Consider the following 21,054-nt stretch of genomic DNA (forward strand, 5'->3'; position numbering starts at 1 on the left):
CAAGAAAGCTCCTTACCATGCATGGAGGGTTTCACCCCAAATCCAGCACCCTGAGGCTGTACGCTAAGCGGAAGGAAGGGGGCCGGGGACTGGTGAGTGTCAGCACCACAGTCCAGGATGAGACAACGAACATCCAAGAATACATTAGGAAGATGGCCCCAACTGACCGAGTGCTCAGTGAATACCTCAGGCAGCAGAAACCCAAGAAAGAGGAGGGAGACGAGAAACCATCATGGAAGGACAGGCCCCTGCACGGTATGTACCACCGGCAGATAGAGGAGGTGGCTGATATCCAGAAATCCTACCAGTGGCTGGACAAAGCTGGACTGAAAGACAGCACAGAGGCACTAATCATGGCAGCACAAGAACAAGCTCTGAGCACAAGATCCATAGAGGCTGGGGTCTATCACACCAGGCAAGACCCCAGGTGCAGGCTGTGTAAAGATGCCCCAGAGACAATCCAGCACATAACAGCAGGGTGCAAGATGCTAGCAGGCAAGGCATACATGGAACGCCATAACCAAGTGGCCGGCATAGTGTACAGGAACATCTGTGCCGAGTATAACCTGGAAGTCCCGAGGTCAAAATGGGAGATGCCCTCAAGGGTGGTGGAAAATGACCGAGCTAAGATCCTGTGGGACTTCCAGATACAGACGGACAAAATGGTGGTGGCTAACCAACCGGACATAGTGGTGGTAGACAAACAGAAGAAGACGGCCGTAGTGATCGATGTAGCGGTTCCGAATGACAGCAATATCAGGAAGAAGGAACACGAGAAGCTGGAGAAATACCAAGGGCTCAGAGAAGAGCTCGAGAGGATGTGGAGGGTGAAGGTAACGGTGGTCCCCGTGGTAATCGGAGCCCTAGGTGCGGTGACTCCCAAGCTAGGCGAGTGGCTCCAGCAGATCCCGGGTACAACATCGGAGATCTCTGTCCAGAAGAGCGCAGTCCTGGGAACAGCTAAGATACTGCGCAGGACCCTCAAGCTCCCAGGCCTCTGGTAGAGGACCCGAGCTTGAAGGATAAACCGCCCGCAGGGGCGTGCTGGGTGTTTTTTATATATATATATAAATATATATATATATATATATATATACACACACACTATATCTACAGATAACACAACAAATAATACATGTATTGTTTAATTAATAAAACATCAGAAAGTGATAAAACACGTTAGAAATAGCTTCATAACAGACCAATAAATCAACACATTTTCATCAGCAGATGTTTGCATGTTCAGTAAAAACATTTCAACAACAAGTTTATGATTAAAATGATCAATGAACTTCAGCCTTACGCTCTGTAATGTACTTTTCATGTTGTACTCATGGCCCTTTGTTAGTCCAGTTTAGGATAATGTCTCTGACGTATGTATCATATCAAATATATGTCATATCAAAACAAGCCCACACCTGCAGTTGTTTCAGTTTTTCACTGGTGTTTCCTGTCAGCTGGTCAACCTCACTCAGGCGGACATCCATATCAGCCAACCAAACGACAAGTTCCTCCCTTTGTGCTTCAAATCCCTCCCACTCTGAGACAAGGAGCTGAAAGAGAGAGAAAAGAGTCAATTATAAAGAAGAGAGAAAAGTGAAACCCTCCTCAGAAGGTCTGACTCGCATACCTGCAGTTGACCTGTGATGGACTCCAGTTTGGCGTTCACGTCATCCCTCGCCGATGCCAGCAGCAGAGTCTGCAGGGTGCCCTGGAAGAGCTGAGTTAATGTTCGACTCCTCCTGGTCAGGCTCTCCAGCTGGATGAGCTGAGGTCTCCCCTCTCACCGCTGCCTCTGAACACACAAACACAAATTGCATCTGAAGCAGGAGGTGCAGATTTTTTTTGCTATTCTTTTCTAAATCCAGGCTTGATCACGTGGAGGTATTTGGAAAATTGTTTTGGCCAGTGGACGACTGTTGTCTTGCAGAAAGTCAAATCAATCAAACATATGCGATACACAATCAATTCACAAGAACACATTGTAAAAAATAAGTCCAGTTCTTGCCTGATTTCAAGTGAAATCTGCATCAAAACAGGGTGACAGAAGTAAAACGAGTGCACAAAGCCTCACTTTGTACAAGCCTGCTATTACAGTTCTCCTCTATGCAGACGACTTTCCTGTTTTCAAGGCACAACTTGGATCTGCTGTACGAATCTTATGGATACACACTAAATGAAATAATAGTGTGCATGACTCCAGATTCTGATCCCTCATCCTAATATGGTCCCAACATAGCAACAGCAATAAAGCAAATGTTGAGGCTTCAAAATACAAAGTCCATAAACCAATGGCTGACATGGGTTTTATCATAAGGGTGATAAATATACAGATTTCAGTCTGTCTTAGAGATTTGATTTTCATTTACCTGCAGATGCACTATACGTACCTGCTCCATGGTTTTTCACAACATTTTGCATATCACTATTTAATACAGGAAGTACGTGAACTAAAACATGTCATCGGTCTTTGTGAGAGGACCATATTAATGAAACAAACCTCAATGACATCATAGGGATCCCTAAAGATGCTCCTGCTGCTTCTCTTCCTCCTCATCCTAAGCTTCCTTCTTCTTGTCCTCGCCTTCCATCCAATTGTAATTCAATCTAATTGTGTTTCTGCCCCTCCTCTTCCTCATTTTGTTGGAGCTGTGAACACAGTTAATGTGAATCTGGATTAATTTGTGCAAACAAGAAAAATCTACAGCTTTTTGGTCAGAGGTGCTCTTGTGATTTAAGCCGGGTAGAGTAGATTTATGTGTTGATGCTACCTGCTTCAGCTCTGGCTGCTGAGTGATATTTACACCCTGGCTGGATTACAAACTTTAACCATGTGCTGAACTTTGGCCCAGCGTTGATACCTCTTGTTAGTATAACGACCTCTTCTTAGCTTGTATGTATGATGTATGATGGTGGATAAATGAAATATACAAAAAAATTTAACTATATTACAAAAGAACATCTATCTTGGAAACATCAAATGACCGGAGCATAACTTGTCAACTAGTCCGAAACTAAGTTATGCAGGAACAGTCAAAGACACACCTTCTCATGTTTGAAACCATTGTTTGAAAGGTTCTTTGTGGCACCAAAAAAGGTTCTTCTATGGCATCAGTCTAAAGAACCACTTTCTATTCATTTCTATATAATTCTATTAGACAATAAAGAGTTATCTAATCTAATTATTCATTCAAAACACTTATGCATAGCTGTATTTTATACAGCTCATACAGAATTCAAAGTACAGGTTCATGTGAGTATTTAATGTACGGCTCAGATCTACAGAATTTCAGAGTTTCTAGAGCAGACACAGAGCTCACGCCACAACAGGCTTCAGGCGCCATTTTAGTGACTTTAACAATATATTAAATTTTAATTTCGGTCTAGCTGACATTAGGTTATGTACGCAGCACGCAATTGAACCACATATTTTAGAAGCCAAAGGTTCAAATTAGCTGGGAGCAGCTTCACTTAATTATAACAGTGGTTTTGTTAGGAAAACTGTTTCTGTATACCGGATACTAAATTGCGCTGACCTCAACGGCTAACGTATCTAGCTAATCGCTACTGTTAGCACAACATTAACAGCAAGCTACAATGACGAGTAACAAAAACAAAACAGTAATAAGGTTTTAATGGAAATGTTTTACCTTTTCTAACAGTCCCAGAATCCACAGCTTCAAAGTCCAGCAGGTACTGAAGACTGTTATCCGCCTCGCTGTCACCGTCCGTGAGTTTTTTTTCCCCGAAAGGTCAAGGCCCGCCGCTCGCACACTCTGTCTGCGCATGCGCATCCCAACGACTGACCCCCTCCGTCCGCTCCCGGGAGGTTATAGTATGACGTGTTCTGACGTCACTCTCTCTCCCTGTCATTTATTTGGCTCGAAACACATATTAACAAATTGCTCAGTGAGTCCAAGTCCAAGTCCAAGTTCAACTTTATTGTCACTTCAACCATATACAGTTTAAAAATACACAGTGAGGCGAAACAACGTTCCTCCAGGAACCAAGGTGCTACAAGACAAGTTAGTGCAAAAAAAATAATAATATATAATATATCTAGTAATAATATTGTGCAAAAGAGCATTTACAGGTTGGTGTGTGCGATGGTTTGGTGGTGTAGGTCAGTGTGTTTGCGCTTTGTGTTGGTTAGTCAGTCCAGTCTCAATGTTTTGAGGTATTTGAGTTAAGCTGAGTGATAATGTTAGTGTATGTGTGTGTGTGCGTGTTTATCAGTCAGTCCCTTTTTGCTGAGGAGACGGATGGCTTGTGGAAAAAAGCTGTTGCACAGTCTGGATGTGCGTGCCCGAATGCTTCGGTACCTTTTTCCAGATGGCAGGAGTGTAAAGAGTGTGTGAGAGGGGTGTGTCCGATCAGCCACAATGCTGGTGGCTTTGCGAATGCAGCGTGTGGTGTAGATGTCCTCAATAGAGGGTAGAGAGACCCCGATGATCTTCTCTGCTGTTCCCACTATCCGCTGTAGGGTCTTGCGGTCTGATATGGCACAGCTCCCAAACCAGACAGTGATGCAGCCGCTCAGGATGCTCTCAATAGTTCCTCTATAGAAGGTGGTCAGGATCGGTGGTGGAAGCCGGGCCTTTCTCAGTCTTCTCAGAAAGAAGAGACGCTGTTGGGCTTTCTTGTGCAGGGAGCTGGTGTTGAGGGACCAGCCGAGGTCCTTCTCCAGGTGTACACCCAGGAATTTGGTGCTGTCAACGATCTCCACAGAGGAGCCGTTGATGCTCAGCGGTGAGTGGTCGCCTCGTGTCCTCCTAAAGTCAACAACCATCTCTTTTGTCTTGTCAACATTCAGAGACAGGTTGTTGTCCTTACACCAGTCCGTTAGTCTCTGCACTTCCTCTCTGTACGCTGACTCGTCGTTCTTGCTAATGAGACCCACCACGGTCGTGTCATCAGCGAATTTAATGATGTGATTTGAACTGTGTGTTGCTACACAGTCATGAGTCAGCAGTGTGAACAGCAGAGGACTGAGCACACAGCCTTGTGGGGCCCCAGTGCTCAGTGTGGTGGTGCTGGAGGTGCAGTTCCCGATCCGTACTGACTGAGGCCTTCCGGTCAGAAAGTCCAGGATCCAGTTGCAGAGGGAGGTGTTCAGGCCTAACAGGCTCAGCTTTCCGATCAGTTGTTGGGGGATGATCGTGTTAAATGCTGAGCTGAAATCTATGTACAGCATTCGGACGTGTGAGTCCTTCTTGTCCAAGTGTGTCAGGGCAAGATGGAGTGCAGTGGAGATGGCGTCGTCCGTTGAGCGGTTATGGCGGTATGCAAATTGCATTGGGTCCAGTGAGGGGGGCAGCAGGGTCTTGATGTGTCTCATGACGAGCCGTTCGAAGCACTTCATGATGGTGGGTGTAAGTGCGATAGGGCGGTAGTCATTGAGACAGGACACAGAAGACTTCTTGGGCACGGGGACGATGGTGGTGGCCTTGAAGCACGTGGGGACAACGGCACTGCTCAGAGAGATGTTGAAGATGTCGGTGAGAACATTTGCCAGCTGATCAGCACATTCTCTGAGCACTCTGCCTGGGATGTTGTCTGGTCCAGCAGCTTTACGTGGATTGACTCTGCGTAGAGTTTTCCTCACCTCAGCTGTAGTGAGACACAGGACCTGGTCGTTCGGAGGAGGGGTGGTCTTCCTCGCCGCCACGTCGTTCTGCCTGTCGAACCGAGCATAGAAGTTGTTAAGCACATCTGGGAGGGAGCAGTCACTGTCACAGGCAGGTGGTGTCGTCCTGTAGTTAGCGATGGCTTGTAAGCCCTGCCACATGCGTCGTGTGTCGCCGCTGTCCTTAAAGTGGTTGTGGATTCTCTGGGCGTGTGCGCGCTTCGCCTCTCTGATGGCCCGAGAAAGTTCAGCCCTCGCTCTTCTAAGCGCCACCTTATCTCCCTCTTTGAAGGCAGAGTCTCGGGTCCTTAGAAGTGCACGCACTTCCGCAGTAATCCACGGTTTCTGGTTGGGTCGTGAGATGATGATCTTGGAGACAGTGACGTCATCGGTGCACTTGTTGATATAGCTGGACACTGATGATGTGTACTCCTCCAAGTCAGTGAAGTCGCGTGTAGTGATGAACAACTACTCAGATCATTTACCTAAGTTGTGATTTGTCAAAACGAAGTGTGTGTTTATTACACTGACATTCTGTTCTGCAGTTGTTATTTACTTGTATCTTATAATTTGACTTTACATACTGCTGGGTGGTTTGTAAAGTTTACAATAATTAGTATTATCATTATGCTGTATTTTCAAAAATATATAATAATCTCAAAAGTAATGCCTTGGAGTAGAAAATGGTAATGCTTTATTAAAATTTAAAACTAAAGTACAGTATTTGAATGTGTGTATTGTGTCTACTGTTTGTTAACTCACCATATTCATAATGTGTTTGTGGGGTTAGGGGTGTGTGTGTGTGTGTGTGTGTGTGTGTGTGTGTGTGTGTGTGTGGGGGGGGGGGGGGGGGGGGGGGGGGTTAGGGTCTTTAGGCTTTGGCCCCCACCCTGCCACCAGTATATTTTTAAGCAAATATTTCTAACTTTTATTTGAATATTCAGTTTCCTACCATCTTCTCTTAAAGGGTAATTGCCAGGTAACCTGCCCTCCCCCTTCGCACACACATGCACACAAAGAAAACACACAGTATAATTCACAGCCTCATTATAGTGAATAAATATTTATGCCATTTACACCATCAAACTTAGATTGCTAAGGATGAAGAACCTTTTGTTCTTTAAAGAACCATTTGTAATAGCTGAAGAACCATCCACAAAATAAAAAGGTTCTTTGACGTATGATGGTTCTTTAAAGAACCATGAAGCCATCTGAAGAACCATTTAAGAACCATAATTTTTCTGAGTGTAGGTTAAGCTTAGTGGCAATGTGCCATCGCTCACTTTAGTCAAAGGCAAACAGTGTAAAGTGCTCCTATGATCGACCATGAATGAGCATATTTATTTTTTTCTAAATAGTCATAATTCTATGAAGAGGTCACATTTAACTAAATCCTGCAAAAAAAAAAATCTATTTCTGTGCAAATGTAAACATAAGATAAGATAAGATAACCTTTAATAGTCCAACATGTGGGAAATTTGTTTTGTTACAGCAGAAAGCGGACAGTGCAAAGTTACATAGAAAAAAACACTGGAATAAGATAAGAATAAGATACTGTACACAACTGTACACAATAGAATAGAATAAAATAAAATACTTTATACAATAGAATAAAATAGAATACAAATCGTTAGCTTCATAGCATAATTGCCTAAGTCATTTGACTAAGTCAATGACTTAGGCACTTATGCTATGAAGCTAACGAAATGCTATATACAATTGAGTATAATACAACGATGCCAGAAAAGAGTATTGCACTTAGTGTTATTGTTATTGCACATGTGTGGATGTGTGTGTTTGATCAGTTGAAGTCATTTTTTGTGGAGTCTGACAGCTGTGGGGAGGAAAGACTTACAAAATCTCTTCGTCCCACACCGTGGGTGCTGCAGCCACTGAAGGAGCTGCTCAGTGCTGTCAGTGTCCTGCATGGGGTGGGAGATGTTGTCCAACAGGGATGACAGCTTAGCCTCCATTCTCCTGTCACTCACCACCTCCACTGGGTCCAGAGGGAATCCTAGAACAGAGCTGGCCCTGCGGATCAGCCTGTTAAGTCTCTTCCTGTACCCGGCTGAGATGCTGCCGCCGCAGCAGACCACACTGTAAAAGATGGCTGAGGCCACCACAGAGTCGTAGAAGGTCTTCAGGAGTGGGCCCTCCACTCCAAACGACCTGAGTCTCTGCAGCAGGTACAGCCTGCTCTGCCCTTTCCTGTAGAGGGCGTCTGAGTAATGAGTCCAGTCCAGTTTCTTGTTCAGATGAACACCAAGTGTAGCTGTCCACAGCCTCAATGTCCATACCTTGGATGTTCAGTGGTTGCAATGGAGGATGTTTGTGCCTGCAGAAGTCTACCACCAGCTCTTTGGTTTTACTAGTGTTGATCTGGAGGTAGTTCAGCTGGCACCAGTCCACAAACCATGGGTCAGTCCTCTGTATCCTTGTCGCCCCCATCAGTGATGAGGCCGACTATTGCAGAGTCGTCAGAGAACTTCTGCAGGAAGCACTGGGTGGAGTTGTGGGAGAAGTCTGCAGTGTAGATGGTGAAGAGGGACGGAGCCGGAACCATTCCCTGTGGGGCCCCCTTACTGCAGACGACCCTGTCCGACACGCAGCCCTGAGTTCTCACATACTGTGGTCGGTCGGTGAGGTAGTCCAAAGTCCATGTAGTGAGGTGATGGTCCACTCCTGAGCTCTCCAACGTGTCCTTCAGGACTGTGGGAAGAATACTGAACCCCCTGAGCCAGAGGGTGAACCAGACATGAGCTAGGAGGAATGTACAAACTCAGAAACACTGAGACGGTGTATAAAATGTAAATAAAAACAGAATGCAAATCTCATAAACCCATATTTTATTCACAATAGAACATAAAAAAAGCATCAAATGTAGTTTCAAGTAAAGATAAAAGGGCAATTTGAATATGAGGACAGCAACATGACTCAAAAAAGTTGGGTCAAGTTTAGCACTCAGTAGCATTCCCTTTTCTTTTAGGAATAGTCCTGCAAACGTCTTGAGAACTGAGGATGTCATTGCTGAACTTTTGTTAGAGGAAGGTTGTCCCATTTGTGCTCACCAGTCTCAGGACTTCTTTCTCATATTTTTTCATTTCATGACGCATGAAATGTTTTCAGTTGGTGAAAAGTCCGTACTGCACGCACGCTATTATAATAGACTCAGTGTACACAAATATGCAAGGCTTTGCCTGAAAAAAACATCTGGATGGGAGCATCTGTTGCTGTAAAACCTTGCAGCACCAATAGCGCCCTTCCAGATGTGTAAACTGACAATTCCACAAGCACTGGTTTCTTCTTTGGGTGATAGAGCTTTGACCTACACTTGTCAATGGCATTTTAAATGTTTCTGGAGCTGTTCCTCAGCCCATACAGTCATTTCCATAACAGTATCATATTGCCCCTGGCCCCGGGCACACAGAGATTTTGCCAGATTCTCAGAATCTTTTGAAGACATTATGTACTGTAGATGATCAGATATTCAATTCTTCACAATTTTATATTGAGGAACATTATTCTAAACTCATCAAGAAAGAGTTTTCCATACAGGATCAGTTGGGGGTCCTTGTTAACAACAACAGCCTCCAGTGCTGCCTTGTAACGTCTGTAAAAAACAAAAGAAACAATCTCTTTCCTTTCTTGCTACTCTTCATGTTGCTAAAAGACAAAAAGCAGCAGCAGCTACTTTTCATCTGTTTCTTTATTCTCATTATTCATATTTTTACCCAGTGCTTGATTTATAAAACAGGAGGTCTTGGAACACAGACAGGGAGCCTTTCCAATGAGTCAAGGCAGAGAAAAAGTGACAGAACACATAAATAATCTGCACTGCCTGGAGAGTATTAGAGCTGGCTGCCCTAACACTGCCTGCAATCATAATACTTTCCTACACTATTCCTAATTCATAATAAAAAGAACTCCTGCCAATGAAAAAGAAGCCTCAACTTTCTCATTGATTACAGAGTTAAAGAAAGTCTGAACATGAAAAAACACAAAAGACAAAGGCGTACTTGTTTAACATGCTGGAGGAGCGCACAAAGGTCGTTAGCTTAATGAGACTCAAGAGAATGTGTTCCAGATCTGAGTAAATACCAACAGGAGCTGAACTTGTTTGTTGCTTCAAGCTGTTTGTAGGAGTCTTTCCTCTGAGCTTATTTGATACCTGCAGCTTCACAAAACTACATACAGCAGCACCCATTTGTGAGTCCTCAGAGCCAGATAGTTGTGCTTGTTTATTTGTGTGGCACAGAGTGGAAACTTTATTAGTTATTTATGAGAATCTGACATGATCATTTCAAAAATAGAAAAGTAATTAAAAGAAGAGACTGTTAGCGAAACAGCAAAAACAGAAGCAAGTGACATGAGAAGGACGTAGGTTTAGTTAATTAGTATTTTAACTTCACTGCAACGACAGCAGATGTAAAATGAGACCATAAATCCTTTATCACAATGTAAGTTATGTCCCTACAGATCTCTGTCGTGTATCCAAGGTCAGGGAAGAGGGACTATGACACAAAACTACAATGTGGATCTGGAAGGTGAGCCAGGAACTGGCAGCTGTAGGCTGTTGTTATTGTCAGATAATCCACTTCTCTCTCAAGTGTTAAGTACTTGCATGATCAAATTTGTGCTGTATCTGAAAACGAGGTTAATGTGAGATATTTGGCCTTCATCCAACCTGTGTCCAAACTGCTGAGGATTTTCAACAGTTTTGCCAGTGACTCCATTTTGAGCACATTTTGCTACTTCTCCCATTTTGCACCAACTCTGCTGAATTAACAATTTCAAACTGAAGGACATTTGCTGGGCAGGGTTGCAGAGACTGAGTGACAAATGGGGCAAAGTAATGACGGAAGAGAGAAGACGAGTGAGAACAGAAAGTACGTTACCTGTGAGTCTTTGCTCTGGAGTGGTTTTTTGAGATGATGGGAGATGTGAAGAAGAAGTAACAGTACCACTGGCAAAAAGCCTGCATTATGGGTTATTTTCCCATTTTTGCCCCATCTGCTCACAGCTCCATCTGAACCCTGCTGAGTCAGCCTGACTATTAGAACAGCCCCATTAGATACACCCAACAAAAGAACGCGATTGTGCTCCCATGCCTGTGCTTATGCTGGTTCTGCTACTTGTCAACACTACAGTAGAAGGTGTAATGTCTCCTCAGATGATTGCATCAGGAGTTACCTTTTCAGATAATTAGTAACCACCATAAGACAGCAAAGAGAAAGGTTTCATTACCACTTCAAGATGATAAGACATTCTGTTTTCGCACTGAGAACAGACAACGGTAATTACAGACTCAGGAGATAAAATCCGTGTGAATGGAAAAGAAAAGTACCTTTTCTCCTTTTCATTCATCTTTTCTTGTGGTCATTGAAAGCTGTATTATGACACGCAGCTAGGGAGGCTGCTGGATCATCTCCGACCTGCATCTTCATTGTTCAGACTGCGCTTTCACTGGCAATTTATTTTATGAAAATATCATTTCATAAAAATTACCTACTCTTATCTAATTTGATAAGAGTAGGTATGTTTCTTTTATTACTAATTGATTGTTCTGGCAAAATATATCATTATTATTCCTGAATGGTCTTTAGCACGTTTATTTATTTATTTTTTTGCTTAATGGTTTGGCTTATTTTATTCAAAGGATGGAAATCAATAGCAAAGAAAAAGAACTTGGGACTATTGTGCTCTTATTAATACTTCAAGCTACTGATACAAATCAATAAAGGCTTTGATCCAGGAGCTATAACTTCTGTGTGGCTGAGGTAACAGAGATTATCAGGTCACTTCTAAGAAAAAATACAACTTTACTGTTCCTAATATATAAAATTATGAGAAAAATCTTGTTTTTAAGTAAAAACACCATCATTGTAACGGTTTTATTGTTTTCAGTCATTTAACACCTAAACCTCTTTTTCATTTCCAAATAATCATATGATTCATAAGTAATCATAATCATGTAAGTATCAGCAGTATGTGTGCAACTAGTTTCTTCTTCTTCTACTATTCCCCTGCAATAAATATTTCCTCTTAGAAACCTTTGCTCCTTGTTGTGAGCAAGTAAGTGTGGAGCATGTGGAGTATGAACGCAATTTGTCCTCCCTCATCAGATAAATCACAAAGGATCAAAAAGATTGAACTTTGCTCCTGGAGCAGACAAAACTGCACTTCAACATATTCCATCTGCTTTGTAGGCAGTGCTAGAATCATGTGCAGCGTGTATAAACAGCACTCCTAACAGATTGTATGTATTTTGTCAGAAGCGAGAATCTCTAGAATCAGACTTAGTAGACAAAGGAAAACGTACAAATATGATAGAAGGACAGATGTGGATTGGGTAATGTGTGGAGTTGAACCACACTGAGTCAGGAGAAGAGTCAGTCTGTGAGAAAGACTGTGGGGAAGTGAGCTGTAGTTATGGAAGAGTATAAATTCTTAATTGCTGCTGACCTACCAGTCTCCAGACATGTCAGCTTTCAATAAGCCATAAAACAGCTGCAGTTTTAGCTTAAAGCATTATTTAAATGAGTAACTCTACAGATTTTACATATCAAAATAGGTTTAAGTTAGTTTTGCAAATGTAGTGGAAAAAATTATTTAAATTATTTTGTGACTTCAGGAGTACCTGAAAGAAATCTCATGCACTGGATCAAGTAATGCCTCGAACCTCTAAAACCCTTTTCTTATATCCGATTGAGGCTGATGGCTCAAAACTACACGTGGTGCTCGTCACCCAACACAAACAAATCTCCGGTCCAGCAGTCGCCAGTGGAATTATGATGAGCAGTAAGAAGAAAAATGAGGCCAGTGATGATAAGATGACATTTGCTTTTTTGGCTCTGAACACTGAATCGATTTCGATCAAACCCTTCATCGTCTCCACAGACTGCAGTGATGATTTGGTTTAGTACTTCTTTAAAATAATGTTAAGCACAGCATGTCCTTCACATGACTTTTAAAACTTCTGAGAAAAAAAACAACTAAAATGGGTTGTTTCTTCTGACAGAAATGCGCACTTAGAAGGTCGCTGGCCTTTCCTGATCTTTTTATGGGACTTTTGGTTTGCTCAGTTCACCAGCCTTTAGTTTGTTCGCATTTCTTAAGGTCATGGCTTCTTTCTTTAGCAGACCTCCGTGGAAAACGAGACGCCTGATGGCAGATGAACAAAAATGACTTAATGTCCGGCTGCACTTTACCATGTGGAGAAAAAAAGGCGGGGTTGACTAATAATCTGGAGTGCAACAAATAAAAGGACACTGCCCTGAAGAGCCAAACGCCTGGGCACGTCCACCAGAGAAGACTGATGTGGTCTTAGGGCGCTTGGGTTCAACTTTATGAAGACATTTGTTATCGAATATTCAATTCAGGAGACGCGACCGACACTGCTGATAACTGCGTAAATAGTGCGGGCGACTAAATACATAGAACAATACAGAAAAGAGAGGAAAACTTTTCGATATATTTGCTCACACTTGGAGACGCTTTTCGTTCCATGGATAATTACAATCATTAATAACAATAATTAAATCATGTTAGCTTGGCAGCATTTTATCAGTCGGTGCAATCCCCAACCAGAGTGTTAACGCACATACAAGAGGACGAAAGCAGATTCTTTCTTGGTGTGCAGCCTCTTGAGTTGCGTCTGAGCTCAGAGCTCGCCTATGCGCCCTCATCGAGACTTGGCACCTGCTGTACGCAGACGGAACAAGGACTGGAACAACATTAACTGCCGTCTCTTCTGTTTTTAAAGACAGAGAACGAGGGGGCTTTTAACTTATGGAGAGCTATCCCAGCGAAGCCCAAACCTGAGGTAAGGAATTATTTATTGAAATCAACCAAACCGAGGAATCTTCAATAGTCAGAAAAAGGTCATGAATTTGAGGAAAGAAGCGTTCACTGCACTCTGATGTGGTCTGATTGTTCCTATTGGAAAGAGAAATGGATGAGTGGGAATTACTACAAAAGCAATCGCAATAGGAGTTTAAAGTGTATATAAGCTTTATTCTTGAAAATATTAATAATGTTAAACTTGTGTCTTACTTGCTTCCAAGTCAATTTTATCAGTAGATTTCATCCAAACCATTGTTTTGGTCTAATTGAATCACACAGATATTTTCCATTTACCTTCTCTTTCAGACTTATTCCAGCCATGTCAGCTAATGGGAGTTCAGAGTCCAGCTGCAGGTCAGAGGTTAGACCCACCAATAACACCTGTTTCCAGAAGGAACTGTCTATCACTGCATCAGTAATCTCTATGACTGTTGGCATCTTCTCCAACAGCCTTGCTCTGTTCATTCTGCTGAAATCCTACAGCAGCATCCGCACCAAGTCCAGGGCATCCTTCCTGCTGTTTGCCAGCAGCCTGGTGATCACAGATCTGCTGGGTCACCTCATTAATGGATCCCTGGTGCTTTTTGTGTACAGTGCTGAAAAGAAATGGGAGAATTTTGATCCTTATCAAATCATATGCACCATCTTTGGGGCATGTATGGTGTTCTTTGGCTTGAGCCCCTTGTTCCTGGGAAGTGCTATGGCTGTGGAGCGCTGCATTGGAGTCACTAAGCCTATCTTCCACTCCACAGTGTTGGCCTCACACCACATGAAAAGGCTCCTTGGGGTCACCTGGCTGCTTGCTGCACTGGTGGCTGCGCTGCCTGTAATGCTGTCGAAGCCCTACAAGGTTCAAAGGTCCAGGAGCTGGTGCTTTTTCCTTATCGAGCAAACCAAAGACTGGCTGGATGTGCTCCTGCCGCTGCTATTTTCATTGCTGGGGCTGCTGGCACTGCTGATCTCCATTGCCTGCAACACGCTAACAGGCTGTGTTCTAATACAGGCCAAACTGCGCCACAAGCATCACTGCAGAAGCATGCCTTATCACATAGAGATGATCTGCCAGCTCCTGGCTATCATGCTGGTGTCCTGCATATGCTGGGGCCCATTACTGGTAAGACCTCCTCAGCACACCTTTAACAGACAGTTAAAAATTACAGGGAAAAACGAAAAATTACAGAGCGTAGAGTGACACTGAGGAAGCTAAGCTGGATTTGTTCCCTGCTACCTAAAGCCTTTCCATATATCTTTGTTAAAGCAGTGTTATGTTGCATTTCTGATCATTAAACTACTGCTGTTGGTCAGTGTGTCCATGATGCATTTTGAAGATGAGTAAGTACATCGACATCACAGCAATAATGGGAGGTTTTTTTTTTAAATACTAGAATTGTTAGCAAACTTAACAGCTGCTTACTGGAGGTCAGAACAAGAAACCACATCACACTCCCACAACAATAGAAGCCTAACTGAGCATAGCTAAAATATTAATGACAGCAATACTAAATGAATGAGATTAAATTAAATTGAGATTAAATATTACCAGTCATCTGATTCTTTGCAGCATTAGTATTTATTTAATTAAAAATTCCCAAATAAAACAATAAATTAAATTACATTAAAGTCAATGTAACCAAGTAAGATTAAAAGGTTCATGTCAATTAGATTAAACACACAAATTTAAGTAATGTTTGCATTTTCACAGTAGTTTAATAACAGTGTTATCATAGTCAACTAAAACTAAATGCTAAAACCAAAACCAGGTGTGAGCAAACATTTTAGTGAGTTAAATTAAAAATAAAAACCAGATCGTTGAAACTCCCATAAACTGAAAAAAGAATACAAATATTTCAGCTTCCTTGATGAGACTTTGATAGATTTGTTTACTGACACTCTGCATGTCTGCAAGACTGTGAGTCAGCGGCGTTCAAAAGGTGTTTTTGTTTTAGCACCTACATTGATTTCCATAAATGTTGCTTCTGACATATGGCCTCCATACACTCATAACAATAAAAAAATAAAAGTAACACTGAAACAAATGAAAACTAAACTAAAACTGAACATTTAAACTGAAATTTAAATTAAAAAACACTGAATTAAAAACAAAAAGTCAAAAAAAAAAGTGCAATAAATGTGATAAGATGAAACCATTTGGAAGAAAATCGATTGCAGAAGCATGAGCATGAAGACAGAGAGAAGAGTCATCATAATGCAGACTCCCAGATAAAGGAGGTGGAGAGTAACATGACCCCTATAAGCGAGCGGTGATGGAGCCGAGTGTGATTGGTGACGGGGTTTTCCATCGAGAGGCCTTTAAAAATGACAATGATATGGAAATGAGAAGGAGGAAAATGAAACAGAGGTGATGAAAAAATAAGCAGAAATAATAGCTGTTATCACCAAAAGGAACGGAGACAGAATGTGAGAAAACAGATCCTACTATACCCGAGCATGTCTGTGGTGCCCTAAGAAAGCTCTGTTTGTCTGTCTTTGCATTTTAAAGGGTTTGATACAAACAGGTTTTTCTCCACTTCCATCACTGTTCTTTTCTATCCTTGTCATCATCATGTAAAAGATGTCTGATGTTTAATTGTTGTACACTGGTGGAAATCAGCAAATGTATTAATTAAGGACTTGTGATGCCAAGCAATAGATGCCAGACAAGCTGAAAAATATGGCAGCTGCTTTGAAGACTCTTCCAAATAATCGTGGTTTTGAATTATTATTCAAATTAAGCAATTCTAATATTAAAAAAAAAAAGAAAGTAAATGCTTTGAATTAGAGATTTCTTAATAACAACAAAGATGCAAAATTGCACACACTAATCTTACCTCGTTTTTCCTGTAACTTCCCAGCCAGTCTATCACAACCAGTCTAACACAACCAGTCTAAAATTGTTTTCTATTAAAGTATTTGATAAATATTTAGAATAACTGTTTTTCTACCACTCCAATAGATCCATGTCACCATTCTGAGTACCAGAGCCACGGATGAGTCTCCGTCTTTTAGTCTGCTGACTATACGCATGGCTACGTGGAACCAGATCCTGGACCCGTGGGTCTACATCCTGCTGAGGAAGGCTGTTCTCAGGAAAATCTTCGTGTTGCTTCACGGCTGTTGTGGCTCGAAATTTTACACCCTCCATCGGTGGCAGCGCAGTATGCTCCACAGCTCAGCGGAGACCAGCAGCTCCAGTGGGTCATCTGATTGCCGCTGCCTCGGTAAAACACCTGTGCATGATGTAGTCATCAAATCCATCACCTGAACCCTGTCCTGAGTCTTTTATCTGAGAACGCCAAGGTGCTGAAAAACAAAAGGAAAGAAAATCATTTGGAATACTAGAAGGACATTTCTAAAGAACGCTTATCCTAAGGTCAATTTTAAAGTGACCCAGGTCCAAAACAAAATTCCTTTGATTCTTCCTTTGCATGCGCTCTTCCTCTTTGCAAAGTTTCATCCCATTTCAGCTCCTGCAGATGAATAAGACGCACTGAGACACTAGAAGACTATCAAAAATGCACTTACACAAACCACAAATGTTTTCTTGTAACATTTGCAAAATGATCACCATGAATTGTCACTATTACTGTATATTGTGGTATTGACTTTTTGTTCTAAACTTTTAGCCCCGCCTTCTGCATCAGGGGCACTAGACAAGTTCTATCAAAAACTGTCACAGTGTTAGAGACGAACTAACAGTCACTGTTAAGTCGTAGACATTGTTTTATTCATTCCTGGCTTTGTTCCACGTGCAGCTCCAGCCTGTGTCTTTGCACTACTATTTATTGATTGTGACTGAGTCTTCTTTGACCTTACATGTTAACTTTTTATTATAAGGATTCCAGTATAATGTGTTAATCATTTGGTTTGCACAGATGTGCAAGAGACAATAAGCGTGCAAAAAAACAAATGATCATCCTCCACCACCATGCTGACATCAGTATGATGTCTTTGTGCTAATATTGTGCTGTACTTAGTTTTCATCAAACATGGCTGTGCATTGATGCCAAACATCTCTACTTTGGTGCTGTCTGTCCAAAGCACATTATTCAAGAGGTCTTGTGGTTTGTTCAAATGCGACTTTGCAAACTTAAGCCATGTTGCTTTCATGCTTTTAAAGAGAAGAGGCAACCCTGGCATTTAGCAGGACCAGAAGCAGTAAGGGTATACCGGTACTTAGGACTGTTTTACCTGAAGCAAATATTTTGTGCTGAAAGTCTAGTTGATGTTTAAAACAAGCTTCTCCCAACAATTTCACCACAACAGTAAACTTTTGCTCATTGAGTGTTTTGAATGTCATCAAGTGTTTTCTTTTTTTATAGTGTGTGAGCTGTTAACGTGATGGTGTATACTGTACCAGCCTTTAAACAATTTAAGCCTGCATTATGTTATAACATGGACCAATTGAAAACATGATTTTTGCCTGTATCAGTACGTTTGATGTTTTAAATGGTTCGGGTGAGTGTTGTGCTTTTCTTTCAAAGTGTTGTAAAGAATGATCAGAGTAAGAAGTTTCTGATTGAAGTATGTAACGCTGCATTCAAGTGTGATCATGATCAGAACGAAAGCAGATGTTTTGAGAGGATCGTCTTTCAGCAGTAAGTAGTCTGCTGGTAGGTGCGTTATTACTTTGTAAATGTGATTTTTTCGCACCGGTGCTTCTGCATCATGACACTTTTTTTTTTTACAAAACAACACAAAACTTTCCAATGTGTTTGTGCTGTACTGTGTAATAAAACGGAAAATGGAAAAACAAACCATAAACATTAAAGAGAAAATGGTGGAAATGGTTTTTTTTAATGCGTTGTAGTCAAGATAATGTGAGTTCACAGCGAGGTTTTCTCCACCTAAAACATCTTTCGAGGACAGAGTGCGTCTTGTTTTAGCCCCAAGGAGTCTGAAATATGAGACTAGAATAGGCAAGAAATCGGTGATTTCTTATTATAAATTATTATGTATTTTGAAAAAGAATGGATTTTGCTGCTTTTGTGAGTGTCATTTTAAAACGACATGTTATTATTTAGTTAGTTATTACATCCCATCTGTTGACAAAACAGAAATATGAGATACAATCTTTACTTTGAGTGTCCTGAACTGTAGTCTTATAACATTGCTTTAAGCACTGTAGACGTCTACTTACATTCCACTCCAAGCTCCACTCTGTCACTTCATGCAGAACTTTATAAATGGGCACACATTGTTTGATTAACAATCGTTTTCAAAAGCAGAACTGGAAATGGACTAACATCACACATTCACACAGCGCTTATTCTCTACATTTGGGTTTGAATTAACATTAACATGCATGTTTGCATGTTTTAGGACAGTGGATGGAAGACGGGGTACTTGGAGGAAACCCATGAGTGAGAACATGAAAACTCCAGACAGAAAGGCCCTGGTTGGGGTTTAAACCAGGAACCACAACAGCACCCACCTCAACATGTTTAAGTCTCTCACTAAGCCTGTGGTTCAAGACGAGCTCAGTTAGTCAGAACAGCAGAACAGCAGATGAAAACAGGGGATACATGAATAAATAAGCCTGCTACAGAAGGCCATAAAAACAGACGTTTGCTTCCATCCATGCTTAACGTAGCACTGTTCACTGGGAAAAATGCATTTGCAATGACAAACCTGCAACTGTGCAGTTTGTGACTGAGTGAGTTTTTAAAAGTTAGATTTATCAGGCATCAGTGAAAAGTCCCACACACATACTAGCGGCCACACGTTGTTCCCACACTCGTCATGCAATTTTTGTTTGTTCTGTAATATTGACTATAAGGGGACATGTACACGGGTAATAACCAGAGTGGCTTCAGTTTCCCACACTGTGGTCCAGTCCGCTGACAGTGTCGCTTTACAGTTATTAGTGTAGTTTTAAACAGCATCCCATAGGTGGCAGCACGACACCAAATCCCTCCCGCTGGTCGGAGACGAAGAAGGGGTGGGACGGTGGGGGGGGGAGATCAGCCATATGATGTGTGACGTCATCTCTTCCTCATCACCTCCATCTTTCGGTGCCGCATGCCTCTGTGCTTAATGGAGCAGGCTCGTTCCCGTAGATGCTGGCTTTTGTGAGAGGGGTGCGGTTTTTGCGGCCCGTGCGGTTGTTGGTTTGCGGACGGAGCGCAACTGCCGGCGCGAGCGTAGCAGCGATACGGTGTGTGTTCACTGTGGGCCGAGTGTTGTGTTTTCATCTCAGCAGCTGTCTGAGACGCGCGCGCGCACACACACACACGCGCGTCTGCTGTCAAGTTAGTGTCAGCTCTGGAGCTACAGATACAGTTGTATCTGCTACATCTAGCTTTCCTGTCTCTTTAACATCTCTATTCTCTCGCCTTGTTTTTATGATAATGATAATAATAGTAATAATAATGATATTTTTCCGTATTTTTGTAACATTGCTCATATTGTTGCTCCAGCTAATTTTGCAGCAGCATTCAAATACTCCCGTTGTTTTAAAAATAAATGTATTTTGTCTTTATTTTTTTCCTCCTATAGTTGAGAACATGAATCAGGAAAAACTGGCAAAACTTCAAGCCCAGGTGCGGATAGGAGGAAAGGTAAGTTGCAAAAATGAAGGGATTTTGATTGCTGAGCTGGTACAGCATCACCTAGGACACATTAAGCAGGGTGGTTATTGTAGTTCTCCAGTTCGTGGTTATAATTACCAGTTACTGCTCTTTTTTAAAGTCTTTTTTAATTGTGTTGCCTGCAGAAAATAAGCACTGATTGGACAATCAAATTGGTTGATTAAAAACAAAAGAAAAAAAAGGAAAAAATGAATCAAGTATTCATTAAAGTGCCCATTAAGTGGTGTATTAAAGTTCTGATATACGATAATTTTAATAATTTATGTATTTTATTACAGTTTTTCCTAATTTTACACAATAAAATGCTTGATCATATCAACCCTTTTAAAAAAGTTGCCTCATTCTCCTCACATGCAAAGTTTTTAATAGTCTGGCCCGTCATCTTTTAAAGACGCAGGACTGCAGGCTTACTTGTGGTTCCTGGAGTTTCTGAAAGTAGAATAGGAGGCAGATCTCCTTCCAGCTCCCAGTTTGGATTCATAGACAGACTCTCTCTGCCTTTAAGGTTAGACTCAAAACTTTCCTTTTTGATACAACTTAGTTAGGGATGACTCAGGGGACAGTAAACCATCCTTTAGTAATGCTGCTATAGGTCAGACTGCTGCAGAACTGCATGTGATGCACTGAGTGCTTCATCTCTTTGTGTTTATACACCGCTGCAACATGTCATTATATTTTTATCTCCTCTCCCTCAGTCTGGTTTCTGTCTGGTCTCCCTGTGCTCACCTTTTCTGTTCTCTTCTCTTTCCTCTCACCCTCCCTATTGCTTGTGGCAGATGGCTGGCCCTCTCTGAGGCTGGACCTGCTGGAGGTTTCTTCCTAATTAAAGGGAGGTTTTCCTTCTCACTGTCATAAGTGCTCGCTCAAAGGGAGTCACTTGATTGTTGGGGTTTTCTCCAGTTCTGCCTCTAGACACAGAATAAAGTATCTATCTATCTATCTATCTATCTATCTATCTATCTATCTATCTATCTATCTATCTATCTATCTATCTATCTA

The 21,054-nt window shown here is 41.8% G+C and overlaps 2 protein-coding genes across 2 annotated transcripts in view; both read left to right on the forward strand.

The window, feature by feature from the left end:
- Positions 1 to 12,929: 12,929 nt before the first annotated feature.
- Positions 12,930 to 18,084, forward strand: ptgfr (prostaglandin F receptor (FP)). Its single transcript, XM_085398743.1, has 3 exons — positions 12,930 to 13,448; positions 13,775 to 14,582; positions 16,422 to 18,084. Exons 2-3 carry the CDS (start codon positions 13,788 to 13,790, stop codon positions 16,728 to 16,730), a joined length of 1,104 nt encoding a protein of 367 aa, XP_085254869.1. The 5' UTR covers positions 12,930 to 13,448; positions 13,775 to 13,787; the 3' UTR covers positions 16,731 to 18,084.
- Positions 18,085 to 19,454: 1,370 nt separating this feature from the next.
- btf3l4 (basic transcription factor 3-like 4) overlaps positions 19,455 to 21,054 on the forward strand; it is a 9,348-nt gene continuing 7,748 nt past the window's right edge. The window contains exons 1-2 of the mRNA XM_085397964.1: positions 19,455 to 19,622; positions 19,964 to 20,025. Coding sequence (XP_085254090.1) covers positions 19,972 to 20,025 — 54 coding nt within the window. The 5' untranslated portion in view covers positions 19,455 to 19,622; positions 19,964 to 19,971. The remainder of the gene's footprint in view (positions 19,623 to 19,963; positions 20,026 to 21,054) is intronic.

Source organism: Rhamphochromis longiceps, linkage group LG23 (assembly GCF_057381845.1).
Source record: "Rhamphochromis longiceps isolate RC_006_pf linkage group LG23, R_longiceps_female_GT1.1, whole genome shotgun sequence".
Lineage (NCBI taxonomy): Eukaryota > Metazoa > Chordata > Actinopteri > Cichliformes > Cichlidae > Rhamphochromis > Rhamphochromis longiceps.

What these genes read in the sequence shown, in the direction of transcription:
- ptgfr (XM_085398743.1), top strand. Translation starts at nt 13,788, where the DNA reads ATGTCAGCTAATGGGAGTTCAGAGTCCAGCTGCAGGTCAGAGGTTAGA. An exon ending in TATGCTGGGGCCCATTACTG is followed by an intron (nt 14,583 to 16,421) that starts GTAAGACCTCCT and finishes CCACTCCAATAG; the next exon opens with ATCCATGTCACCATTCTGAG.